The sequence below is a fragment of the Hypanus sabinus genome, chromosome 10 (genome assembly GCF_030144855.1).
Source record: "Hypanus sabinus isolate sHypSab1 chromosome 10, sHypSab1.hap1, whole genome shotgun sequence".
Lineage (NCBI taxonomy): Eukaryota > Metazoa > Chordata > Chondrichthyes > Myliobatiformes > Dasyatidae > Hypanus > Hypanus sabinus.
In genome coordinates, this window is record NC_082715.1 from 78095991 (window position 1) to 78110367 (window position 14377).

Consider the following 14377-nt stretch of genomic DNA (forward strand, 5'->3'; position numbering starts at 1 on the left):
TTGAGAAATTGAGATTAGTCTCCTTGGCAAGGAAGGTTAAGCAGCCATATATAAAAATAAATATTTTATCTGTTACAAAACTGTGAGTGTCCCTGAATTTTGCTCATGCCTAATTTCTTCTTAGAAAGGAAACATGAATCTTTAGTTTTGAATCTCTGCAGGAAAGAAGTGCTTTTTTCTGTGTTGTTAGGTGGGAAGTTCTCTGTGTAGTATGAAAGATACTGACTTTTAACCCATTGGTGATGAAGGAACAGTTGATATAAAGGTATCCCCTGCTTTTCGAAAGTTTGCTTTATGCCACTTTGCTTTTATGAAAGACCTGTATTAGTACCTGTTTTCGCTAACCGAAAGAAATCCGAAGAGGATTTTTGCTTTTACAAAAAAAGGTGAAAAGTGAAAATAGCATTCAGCGTTTGTTTTGCAGCGAATCGTTATAGAGGCAGCTCACACCCTGAGCAGTGAGAGTGGCAAAAAGCGAAAACAGCATTCAGCGATTGTTTTGCAGCAAGCCATTATAAAGGCAGCGCACACCCCGAGCAGTGAGAGTGGCGCCGCCAAGCGCCTTCCCCGGGAGTTACACTCAACAGCTCAGCATCAAGCAGCCGTAGCTTTGAACTGTGTGAGATTTTCGCTATGGTTGACAGTTCTGCAATGATTGCAGAAAAATACGACTTTAATTTTGAAAGGGCACGTAGGTTTAGGGCAGGTTTGCAGGATGTTTTGCGTGCTTACAAAGAACTGTATGATAGAAAAATGTGTGAACCTTCCAGTGTGCTCACTGTCTTCCTGATTCTGGTAAGTAAACTACACTGTACATATATTGTTTCTAATTTATATAGGCTATGTATTTATCATATCATTCCTGCTTTTACTATATGTTAGTGTTATTTTAGGTTTTATGTGTTATTTGGTATGATTTGGTAGGTTATTTTTTGGGTCAAACGCTCAAAAATTTTTCCCGTACAAATTAATGGTAATTGCTTCTTCACTTTACACCATTTCAGCTTATGAAAGATCTCATGGGAACGCTCTACTTTCGGATGGGGGGGGGGGAACCTGTATTTACATGGCAGTGTGGTATGTCTTGGATAGGAGCCTGCGGATGGCGATATTCCATTCCCCCCCCCCCCCCCACTGCAAGTGGTGATGGTTGCTACAATGTTAATTTGTTTTCAAAAATGTTTTAGCAAATTTAGCACTATCTCATTTAAGGGCAGACACAGCAAACAGGATATACTAATGAACTTTTAAGCTGGTTAGTTGCAAGTTTGTTAACCGTTTCAATTACCTAGTTTTCTGCATTAATTACTCATACAATGTGGTCTGATCTTTATCACAATAACAGACCAACACAATCTGCCTAAACTAATAACACACAATCAAATGTACTTATCATGTCTTTATTGTACACATAGTTTAATCATTCACAGTCCAGGCTGGAAAAAGTATTTAATGACTGTTAGAACCTCCTTTAGCAGCAATAACTTCCACCAAACACTTCCTGTAGCTGCTGATCAGACTTGCACAACAGCGAGGAGGAATTTTAAACTATTCTCCCATACAAAACTGTTTCAGTTCATAAATATTTCTGGAGTACCTTGCACGAACAGCTCACTTCAGGTCATTCATCTCAAATGGTTTAAGGTCTGGACTTGGCCATTGCAAAACATGAATTTTCTTCTTTTTAAACCATTGTGCTACTGATATACCCTTGCATTTTGGATCATTGTCTTGTTGCATCATTCAACTTCTATTAAGTTTCAGGTAATGGACTGCTACCCTGACATTCTCCTGTAAAATGTCTTTTCTTTCTTTTTCAATCTTTTTATTTATATCAAAATAATGGATATAACATAATATTGCTACACAATTATTGGGATTACATTGTTGATGGTTAACATATATAAATATATATTCAGTTAATACAAAGGTAATAAACCTCCCAAAGTTGTTCAAGTACAAATGTAGTATACATTGAAGAAAGGATTAACGTATCCAAAAAGAAAAAAAATATACCCCCCAAAAAAATCTAATTTAAACAATACTAACCAAAAACTAAGAAAAAGAAAACAACATGGGCTGTTTGTAACATCAAAAAAGAAAGAACCATTAGTTTCATTAAATCCGAACCCCTCTGCATATATTAAAACAAGAGAATAGGTTTGGAAAAAGGTCAGTAAAATGTCTTGATACAATTTTGAATTCATTGTTCCCTCAGCTATAGAACAAAGCAGCCCCAAACCATGATGCTTCTTCCACCATGCTTCATAAGTAAGAGAAAATAGGTTTCGGTAGGCAAATTTAATGTCAGAGAAATGTATACAATACACGTGCTGAAATTCTTTTTCTTTGCAGACATCCACGAAAACAGAGGAGTGCCCCAAAGAGTAAATGAATTAAAACATTAGAACCCTAAAGCACCCACCTCCCACACACAAGTAGCAGCAAGGCAACAACTCTTTCTCTCCCCCCCCCCCCCAACCCACTAGCAAAAAATCTGCAGATGCTGGAAATCCGAGCACCACACATAAAATGCTGGAGGAACTCAGCCAGGCAGCATCTAAGTAAAGAGTTGACCTTTTGGGCCGAAACCCTTTGGCAATACTCACAGTTGGGATGAGGTGTTGGTGTGCAGTGCTCTTTTTCTTCCAAACATAGCACTGTGCATTTTTACCAAAAAGTTCAACTTTTTGTTTCACCTGTTCTCAGAGCATTGTTCTAGAAGCGTTGTGGGACAACCAGGTGGTCTTATGCAAACTTGAGACATGCAGCAATTGGTTTTTTTTGGAGAGTAATGGTTTCTTCTGTGGTGTCCTTCCATGAACACGATTCTTGTTCAGTGTTTTTCTGATAGTGGACATATGTACAGAGACTTTAGCACGTTCTAGCAATTTCTGTAGGTCTTTTGCTTTTACAACCCTTGTGTTCTATTTCGCCTCCTTCAGCAATTGCATGTTGTGCTCTTGGTGTGATCTTTGCAGAATGACCACTCGAAGGGAGAGTCGCAACAGCATTGAATTTCCTATTTGTAGATAATTTCTCTTACTGTGGACTGATGAACACTCAGGTCTTTAGAAATGCTTTTGTAGCCTTTTCCAGCTTCATGAATCTCTACAATTCTAAGGTCCTCTGAAAGTTGTTTTGATCAAAGCATGGTGCATATGATTGGATCTTTCTTGAGAAGAGCAGGCTCTGTCAGTAACTTGACTTAGTATGTGTGTGTTGTTATAAACTGTAACATTTTAGAAACTAATCAGCAGCAATAGATTGCACATGGAGTCGGGTTATGATGTTAAAACCACTATCTTTATTAATAACTACTTATGATATAGTAACTTAAACCAAAATAAACAAAAGTTAACAGTGTTATATGTATAAATGTGTAAATATAGCTCCCAAACTATATTGAGCTTGGGGGAAGAACAAGGCTGAGAGACTTGAGATGGTAAAGTAGGAAAGTTCAGTAATACACAAAATAAATGATGGGAGAGAGATATTTGTAATGGAGAGAAAAGGTAAGTACGAAGTATTCCACAGGTTCCACGCTGAAAACGAGGTAATAATCGCCGTAGATCTTGTCTGACGTATCGTTCCAAATCCACATGCGAATTATCACCGAAAGTGACCTGTCACAGGGATACTGTCTTCTAGTGATTACCACACAATATACCCAGGCAAGGGTTAACACATGAGTGGTCCCACAGGATATCCGAAAACCCGCTCCTATGGATTATATGAAGTGACAGACACCCATACTGGAACAAACTTGCCCCGGCAGTTCGTAGTTCCAAGTCTTCCGAAGACTACAAGGGTAGCTTGTCTCTCTCTCCCCCCCACCCTCTCTCTCTCCCCCCCACCCTCTCTCTCTCCCCCCCACCCTCTCTCTCTCCCCCCCCACCCTCTCTCTCCCCCTCCCCCTTCCCCTCTCTCTGTCTCTGTATTTTAAGCTGTACAGACCGCGGAAGCGTGTGACTAACGTCATAGTCCCACCTCACTTGGGCACTCTTAAAGCGACAGTCCACAGTAAACGAAACCTGCGGGTTCATAACAGTGTTTTTTTATAGGGTGGAGGACAAGTATAGCTCACACCTCCAATCTCATCTCATTGATTGGAACACCTGACTCCAAATAGCTCTTGTAGAAGGCATTACCCCAGAGGTTCACATACTTTTTTGAACCTAGACTGCGATTGATTAAATAGTGACAAGAAGCATTACAATTGTTGGTGTGGTATTAGTTTAGGCAGATTGTGCTTGTCTATTATTGTGACTTAGATGAAGATCAGACCACACTTTATGAGTCATTAATGCAGAAAACCAGGTAATTGCAAAGGGTTCACAAAATTTTTCTTGCAACTGTAAGTTGGTAGATGGATTGAAGGAAGAGGACTGTTTTGGTGGATGAAATTTTGGGTGTTGACGCTGCTTGCTTCTAGGCAAGTAAGAAGATTCCACGCTCCTGACCTTGAGCCCTTAGAAATGTTGGAAAGATTTTGAGAATATGGAAGGTGAATCACTTGCAACTGAATTTCTGATCTGCTCTGACTTACCTGGCTAATACAATTAAATATCTGGTCAGCAGTGACTCCTTCCAGGGTGTTACATTAGAGGAATTGATTAATAGTATTGTAATTGAATGCCAAGGAAAATTATTTTACACTCTTGTTGGATGTGGTAATTGTCTGGTACTTATGTGACACAAATGCTATGGTTTATTAGATTAGCATGTTAATATTGTTGTACATGAATGTAGATTGTTTTATTATTTGAGCTGTTAAAAATATAACTGAATATTTCATAATCATTTGTGCACATCTGTGTCTGATATTAAGTAGGCATTATTAATGAAGCAGCTGGGAGTTAGGACATTTATAACAGAGGTGACTGACCTCAAACTGTAACAAGCATCTTCCTCTATGCTAAGTAAGATTTAAAACAATGAGATTTTTAATTATCCCCCAATTTTCAATTACTTCAATGTTACTTGACAACACTTGGTCTTACAGGAGCAAAACATGCACAAAACACTGGAGGAACTCAGCAAGTCAGACTGTAACTTTAGAGCGGAATAAACATGCGATGATTCGAGCCAAGACCTTTCACTAGGACTGGAAAGGAAGGGAGCAGAATTACAGGAGTTCTGTTCTTCTTCACATGTTTGCAATAAATGTGTAATTAATTTGAAGTCTCTTGGACCACCAAAATGCAATATTTCTCAGCACGTTATTGGTAAATTCCATCTGCTAGTATTGCAGCTGTCAATTCCATCACTTTCCCCTTGGTTAAGAATAGGATGAAGGAACAGTAGTTGGCTGTATGGACTGGAAACTCTTAGGCGTTTTTCTATTATGTCAGATAAATTCCTCTGCACTTAGCATTTCAAGGTGGAAGAATATTAGGGTTCATCAACTGATGATGGGTTATCAGTGGCAGTTGTGACACTCCCTTGTTCCTTTTTCCTGCGTTCTCTCACACACTCTTTATGTAGGGCTGTCATGGGTAGTTTGATATAACTGAGTTGCTTGCTATCCATTTCAAATTTTCCAGTTGCATTTTTAGGACTTGAGCTCATGTCCATGAATCATTAGGTATTCAAAATTAAAGAAAAAATGGTTTCTTTTGCCAAATATGTCTATAACTAGAAACAATACATTTCATTGTAAAAATGCCAAAGGCACAGAAAATTTGATATCACTCAGATTTGGAATTCATCTCTTGACTGCTACAGTGAGAGGGTATTGTATCTCAGTAAAATGTAAAAAAAAATTGCAGCAGCAGGAAGAAAGAGCAGATAGGTGAGATCAACTGGTTGGTCTTTCAAAAAGCTGGCACAGACACTGAATAATTTCCTGTTCTGGATGAGCTTGTGAATCCATCAATACAATTTCATAACTGAAATTTTTACTTCAACACTTGATTAGTCTCATTTTCCTAATTAAGTTTTAACATGCTTTGTTAATAGCTGCTGGATGCATATTTCACACGTGCTACAAAGGATCAAAAGGAAAAATTCCTGAAAAACCACGGGTTTTCATTATTGGCCAATCAACTTTACCTTCATCAAGGGACACAAGGCTTGTTGGATTGTTTTCTTGAAATGCTGCTGGGCCGGGCAGTCGATCTGAATGAAGAGTATGTTCATCTTATTTGTTGCAATTTTTATTAATTTTTTTTACTGATTATGTTATCTCACTTAAAATCAAAATCTCTTCTGTCACCTCAGTTATGCATTGCTTTGGAGTAATGGAGTAACCTAATAGAGATTTTGACCTCCTAATATTTTGTTAGTCTCTAGGGAAATCAGATAGTTAATGACATAAAGCACTAACATTAAATTCAAGGTAGTTCAGCAGGATAAGACTGATATTATTGATAGAGTTGCCAATTAGTAGGTAATTTGTACCTCTACAATATCAATCTATGCTCAACAATATAGCTTTTAATTATCCCCATCAGTGTTTTCGGTACACTTCAGCCTAAGCCAGGGTTTCTCGACCAGAATTTGGCAAGAAGTTGCTTGGGGTTCTGCGAGAAATCGTGATTCAAAAAAATATACTTTATTTTTTGAACTTTGCGCAACACAAAGTTTTTTCAAAGTCTTACATAAAATTGTGTCTGGCTATATTTTTATTTGTATTGCTTTGGCTTATAGCATTTAGTAACTTTACTGTTCAACATTGTCAATAAATTTTCATGTTGTAAATAGCATTAATTAAAATTAGTTTACAACCTTTATTTAAATTAAATCTTCTGAGACTACCTTTAGAAAAATTAACTCCCATTTTGGCTTAAGCCAGTTATTTAACAAAAATTTATTGTGTTTGCCTTATATGTTTTTAAAATTTACGAAAGGGAAATACAGATTTATTTCAAGAAAAGTAAGCTAAGCTTATCTAATCTACCTGTTTTTTTTCCAAAAAAGATTGGCTAAAAATTCATAGAAACATAGAAAACCTACAGCACAATACAGGCCCTTTGGCCCACAAAGTTGTGCCGAACATGTCCCTACTTTAGAAATTACCAGTGTTACCCATAGCCCGCTATTTTTCTAAGCTCCACGTATCTATCCAAAAGACTCTTAAAAGACCCTATCATATCCGCCTCCACCACTGTTGCTGGCAGCCCATTTCCCGCACTTACCACTCTCTGCGTAAAAATTCTTACCCCTGATATCTCCATTATATCTACTCCCCAGTACCTTAAACCTGTGCCCTCTTGTGGCAGCCACTTCAGCCCTAAGAAAAAGCCTCTGACTATCCACGTGATCAATGTCTCTCATCATCTTATACACCTCTATCAGGTCACCTCTCATCCTCTGTTGCTCCAAGGAGAAAAGGCCGAGTTCACTCAACCTGTTTTCATAAGGCATGCTCCCCTATCCAGGCAACATCCTTGTAAATCTCCTCTGCACACTTTCTATTTTTTCCCCATCTTTGCTGTGGTGGGGCAACTAGAACAACACAGTATTCGAAGCGGGGTCTGACTAAGGTCCTATATAGCTGCAACATTCCCTCTCAGCTCCTAAATTCAGTTCCACAATTGATGAAGGCCAATACACCATATGCTATCTAAACCACAAAGTCAACCTGCGCAGCTGCTTTGAGTGTCCTATGGACTCGGACTCCAAGATCCCTCTGATCTTCCACACTGCTAAGAGTCTTACCATTAATACTATATTCTGCCATCATATTTGACCTACCAAAATGAACCACTTCACTCTTATCTGGGTTGAACTCCATCTGCCACTTCTCAGCCCAGTTTTGCTTCCTATCTATGTCCCACTGTAACCTCTGACAGCCCTCCACACTCCACAACACCTCCAATCTTTGTGTCATCAGCAAACTTACCCATCCCTCCACTTCCTCATCCAGGTCATTTATAAAAATCACGAAGAGTAAGGGTCCCAGAACAGATCCTTGAGGCACACTACTGGTCACCTTCATGTAGAACATGATCCATCCACAGCCACTCTTTGCCTTCTGTGGGCAAGCTAGTTCTGGATCCACAAAGCAATGTCCCCTTGGATCCCATGCCTCCTTACTTTATCAATAAGACTTGCACGGGGTACCTTATCAAATGCTTTGCTAAAATCCATATACACCACACCTACTGCTCTTCCTTCATCAATGTGTTTAGTCACATCCTCAAAAAAATTCAATCAGGCTCGTAAGGCACGACCTGCCCTTGACAAAGCCATGCTGACTATTCTTAATCATATTATGCCTCTCCAAATGTTCATAAATCCTGCCTCTCAGGATCTTCTCCATCAACTTACCAAACACTGAAATAAAACTCACTGGTCTATAATTTCCTGGGCTACCTCTACTCCCTTTCTTGAATAAGGGAAGAACATCCGCAACCCTCCAATCCTCCGGAACTTCTCCTGTCCCCATTGATGATGCAAAGATCATCGCCAGATGCTCAGCAATCTCCTCCCTTGCCTCCTACAGTAGCCTGGGGTACATCTCATCCAGTCCCAGCAACTTATCCAACTTGATGCTTTTCAAAAGTTCCAGCACAACCTCTTTCTTAATATCTACATGCTCAAGCTTTTCAGTCCGCTGCAAGTCATCACTACAATCACCAAGAGCTTTTTCCATAGTGAATACTGAAGTAAAGTATTCATTAAGTACCTCTGCTATTTCCTCCGGTTCCATACACACTTTCCCACTGTCACACTTGATAGATCTTATTCTTTCATGCCTTATCCTCTTGCTCTTCACATACTTGTAGAATGTCTTGGGGTTTTCCTTAATTCTACCTGCCATTCTCTACTCAAAAGAGCATTGACAATTATTTTTATTTATTATCTGCAACTTCCTGATCACTCAAATGTACCGTGAGCTGTAGATATAATAATTTTACGCAGGGGTTCCCTGAGACCTGAAAATTATTTCAAGGTTTCCTCCAGGGCAAAATTTTTGAGAAAGGCTGGCCTAAACTGATTCATTCTTTTCTATCTAATATATTTAGTCTCCGTATCCTAATGCCTATAATAGAAATACCCTTGCCCATTCTGCTTTTCTTTTCCATATTAATCTTTCCTCTTTAAAGTTAAATATTTTGAAATATTTCATCTGTACACTACATCTACTGCCTTTGGCCTTTTGCATTCAAATTAGCAGTTAAATTTAACTTTATTTTCTTTAAATCAATGAATTTTCTTCAAATACTGATCTCAACTTAGTTTCACATGCTCTTTCATGTTTGTGTTATCTATTCCTTACCTACTTGTGCTAATTTTAGTCCAAGTTATATGATTTTTTTGTTCATATTTTCGTTGCTTACTGCCTGAGCATTTTAATTACTTAGATTAAATTTGCTTTATTTCTGAATTCTTCCAACCACAATTCCATTTTTTTCCTTTAGGTCAGAGCACTATCTATTGTTATAGTTATTCGTTCACCATGATACTGGTGATGGGTCAATTGAAGATTGACCTGGAACCAGTATTATAAGGCCATAAAGCATAGGAACAGAATTGGGCCATTAAGTCCATTGAGCCTGCTTTGCATTCCATCATGACTGATATTTTTTTGTCCCTCTCAACAAAATTGAGAGCCTTCTCCCTGTTACCTTTAAAACCCAATTCTGGGTGTACTGACCATGTCAAGAAGAATACTTCTTTTGAAGTTTTAAGAAACAATTGGACACAGAAGTAGGGTCTTTTATATGTGTACCTATATATAAAATGAGCTATTGAGAGCACAGGATCTGGGCTTACCTAATGTCATTTTTTTGACCTTTTAAATATTGGTACTTTTGAAATACACAATAATTTAAGTTGACTTGGGGTATATAAAGTTCCAGGAACACCAAACAGCAGCTGAATGCAGAAGTGCAGTTGAATCTATTCTCTGGTGCAGGAGTTCCCAACCTTTTTTATGCCATGGACTAATACCATGAAGCGAGGGTTCTGTGGACCCCAGGTTAGGAACCCCTGCTCGTCAGTAAAAACTTACAGATCTGCAAATACAATAGGTGTTTCTACATGCAAAAGCTGCAGGGCAAATTAACAGAAGCATATGTCAAAAATGGGGTGGTTTTTTGTGACGTTCGAATAAATCACTTACATATATGGAAGATTCCGTTTATCGGACTAGCTCTTTCTTCAGAAATGAATTTGGTGTGCTGTCCAATTAAGGTGGTAAAGGAGTACATTTTTTCTTTAACTGATCAATAACTTTTTGCATTGTTGGAAGATCTGTGGATTGTAAATGTACATGCTGTATTTGGTTAGCTTTATCTTGTGGTTCAACTCATCAGTAATTTGCCTTTTGTTTTCCAATTGAAATAGGCTGGATTCAGAGACTGTGGCTAATATCGACCCATTCCGTAAAAGATGCATCATTCCTGTATTGGGCCTTATTGAAAACTCTCTCTATGAAAATACGTTACTGCACCATATATTGTGTGTTGTACTTCAGTTTTTGAACACCTGTTCCAAGTTAGCTGATATACTTCTTGATAATGGTTTGCTGTATGTCTTGTTCAACACCTTGGCAGCACTTAATGGATTAGAGAATGGGTAAGAAAGCTACCATGGGTATTAGTTGATAGTAAATTCTTACAATTATCTTACAACTTTTGCAATTACCGAAAGTTAATTACTTTTAATTTGAGTGGCTTATGTTCTACTGTAATAAGAATGAAATTGTTGGATTCCCATCCTTCTCCAGCTTAAAGGTGTCGAACCAACATTTGTTATGTGCAATGTAGAGCTATTACAGACTTTCTGCCCAATAATTACCCCATAAGTAACATTGCTATAACAGATTATTTGGTCGTTATCTCAGCTTTTAGGATCCATGCTGTGGGTTAAGGGGTTGCTGCATTTCCTACATTACAACAGCAGGTACAGATCCCATCATGCTAACTGGAGAACTTCAGTAAATTGCGAAAGCTTGAACCAGTAAAGATAGTCACAAAACCACTGATTGTTTTATAATATCAATCAGCATTTGTCTTTCAGCAAAGGAAAACTGCCAATGTTTATATGATTTAACTGCATTCTGAAGTGATGTGGCATAGCTCTCAGATATTTCAAACTATTACTGGATAGCAAAATTTGTAGTATCTGTCCCATATGCTTTCCTTAACAACAATTGGAAATGTGTTTAAATTGGGAGATCTGTCTCACAGTCACCATGCTGGATAACCAACCAATATCTAAGGCAGGAGTGGCAAACCATGAGTGCCCAACAAGACAAGTGCAAAAATTTTGTTGGCATGCAATATTCATTGCCACCCCTTGATTGTTTAAACCTCACCCATAATAAGAAGATGTTTACTTTACTGCCAAATGAAGCAGCAGATGATTTTTTTTATAATGTGAGAGCAGTTAGGTCTTTACAGGAAATATCTCAGGCCGGCTTGGCACCAGCCAGACAATTATGGGAATACATGAGCTGAATGATACATTTTTAAATCCTCGCAGAACTGGTGTACGTATCTTTGTTTGGATAGTAAATGGTTTCGATAACAATGCTATTTAGAAATGATGCTATTTTCAATTGACTTTTTAAAAGATTAAAATTACCATGGCACATGAGGGAATTTTATTATGGAGTGTTATCATTAATTTGGGCATACGCTCTCTAAAAGGTTCACTACCCCTTATCAAAGCTAAAAAAGATCAGGGTCCTTTGGTATGCCCTATCTCACTTAGAATACGAACAGAAATGGTAGCACAGTGGTATGAAGTTGGAAACAAGGTGCATGGGCTAGAGCCTAAGAAGTCTCAAACACCAGATCGAGCATGGGCATAGATATCTCCTGCTATTTGCAATTTAATACCCTGCCTCAGCTGATAAACCATTTCCACTCCAATGTTTATCATTCAGATAAAGTGCAGAGAGTAGCAAAGACAATTATGGTTCAACGGGTGGAACAACTTCAGTAACAGTTACCTGAATGCCTCAGCAACACTGAGCTAGCTGAGTCCAGAAGGACATATTTACAAGACTAGTTCTGTGGGAGGTTATGAGGGAACCAGTGCAATGGGTAAATCTGCTTGACCTAGTCATCACACAGCTATCTACTGCTCTTTGATGATCATTTGGGGGGAACAAAATTTCCACCTTTACATTGTGAACAACATCCTTTCTGTTTATGAAACTAATATCATGCCAGACAGTAAATGAATATCAAATTAGTTCAGATACTGAAATCTGGAATGAAAGCATAAAATGCTGAAAACACTTAACAGATCTGGGATTATCTGTGGAAAGAAAAACGGATAACATTTCAGGGCCTTGATCCTTCATCAGAACTCCCACATTCCAAGGATGTATGTTTAGGATTAGTGAGTTGCGGGCATGATATGTTGGTGCTGGATGCATGGTGACACTGGCAGGCTGTCCCTAGCACAATCCTCACTGATTTGACTGGATGCAAATGATGCATTTCACTGTATGTTTCAATGTACAAGTGACAATAAAGCTAATCAAACAGGGCACAAGTGAACACCAACAGAGAATGTGGGGAGGGATGAGTCGAACAAAGGGAATATCTAAAGTGTGAGACCAAATAAATAAATGTAGCTGTTAAGATCAGATTATACTTTGTTTAATATTTTGCTAATAGAATAGCTGTGTGACATGCCCAGCAAGCCAGACCGTACAAACATGTTAAAAATAAACTGAGCCAAAATGACGATGTGCAGAAATGGCCATTTCTAACATAGATTAAATGAAAAAGCAAGTTATCTAGAGTTGGTTAATTCCATATTGGCCACTGAAAACTGCAGCTTATCCGGACAGAAAACGAAGTGTTCCTGAAACTTGCTTTGGGTATATTATAATGATGTAGGAGAATTAAAGTGGCAGGCAACCAGAAGTTCAGGGTTCTCCCTACAGTCTAAATGCAAGCAGACAGAAAGCAATCTCCCAATCTGCTTGGTCATTTCAAACATAGAGGAATCCTTATTGTAAACATTTTGTAGCCATGTTGTACACTAGAATGGATGAAGTGCAAGTGAACCATATTTTAACTGGAGATCCAGTTTTTATACTTGTCTGATGGGAATTTGAAAGAGATGAAAGTACGTATCTCCTACAGTTGCATGAGGAAGTGACATAATATGGACAGTAGTAGATGGAATCAGAAGAGCAGATCAGGGAATCATGAAGGGAATGGTCCCTTCAAAATGCTGGCAGGAAAGTGGAATATGTGCCTAGTGGTAGAATCTTGTGGTAGCTAGTAAAAATTGAGAAGGTTGATTCGGTGGATATGGCGGTTAAGGACTGGGGAACTGTTTTTCTTCTGTTTGAGAAGAGAGTGGGTGAAAGAATTTCAGAAGCACCAATGTCAAGGCACTCTAGTGTCTTATCATTGGAGCAAATGGAATGGAGTCCTTACAGGAGGTTGGGTCTAGGCAGGAGGCATAGTGGACATGGTTGTAGGTATCTTGAGAAGCAGATATCCATTACCCGCAAGATTATTGACAGCTCTCTTGCTTTGCTTCCTCCCACCTTGCCTCCTCATTTTCTCTTTCCCAGTTGCATTCCCTCCTGTCTGTCTGTCAATAATGGCAGAATTCAGCTTGTAAGTACAAAAAAAAACCAGATTGAAGTATTTGACAGGCATTTCAAATGAAAAATTCATCGAGATTCTGAAATCACAGTAAGCAACCTTCAGCCAATTTGGATTCACTTCCCTGTTAACCATAAATAGTTGTGTGTGCATTGAATATTTCTCAACAGTGATGCAAGTAGCATTGTCTGTTTCCAAAAGGACTTATGGAATGTTTTTCTGATTGGACTATTATATCAATTCAAGTTATCCTGGTAGTATTACCTTGTGTTGTATACAAGTTAATATGTATTATGTTGTACTTCTTGGTCCATCAGAATGTTGCTTCATTTGGTGGTATATAGATATAGTTGAATGACAATAAGCTTGAACTAGTTTGACCCTAGTATCTCAGCTAGTTGGCTTCAGCAATCCCATTCATTAATTATCTACTTTTTAAAAAAAAACTTTATTATAGAGGTTTTTATTTAGTTTTATAAGTAGTAATTTTTGTTATAATCCTGCCTTAGAGTTGTCTTGCTTTGCTAAATGTATTTAATAATACTGTTTCATTATAGCATTCCGTTGAGTGAATACAAATTGGTGTTGTATGATATTCAGCAGCTGTTGGTCGCGGTTACCATCCATTACTGCAGCTCTTCTGGTTTGCCATATTTTCGCATAATAGAGGATTTAATATCACTGCTTGGATACCTGCAGAACAGCAAGGATACAAAAACTAAAGGTAACCACTAAAACTTTAAACTGTATACAGACTTTCACAGGACAAAAATTGTTCAATAAAAGGATCCAAACATTCAGAAGCCACTTATTTAATATGTTTTTTCCACCATGTGACATTGACC

The 14377-nt window shown here is 38.2% G+C and overlaps 1 protein-coding gene across 2 annotated transcripts in view; it reads left to right on the forward strand.

Moving 5' to 3' along the window:
• The window catches only part of lyst (lysosomal trafficking regulator), a 277149-nt gene that overhangs the window by 186392 nt on the left and 76380 nt on the right, over positions 1-14377 (forward strand). For both annotated transcript variants that reach the window (XM_059982158.1, XM_059982159.1), the window contains exons 25-27: positions 5962-6131; positions 10297-10527; positions 14090-14256. In XM_059982158.1, coding sequence (XP_059838141.1) covers positions 5962-6131; positions 10297-10527; positions 14090-14256 — 568 coding nt within the window. The remainder of the gene's footprint in view (positions 1-5961; positions 6132-10296; positions 10528-14089; positions 14257-14377) is intronic.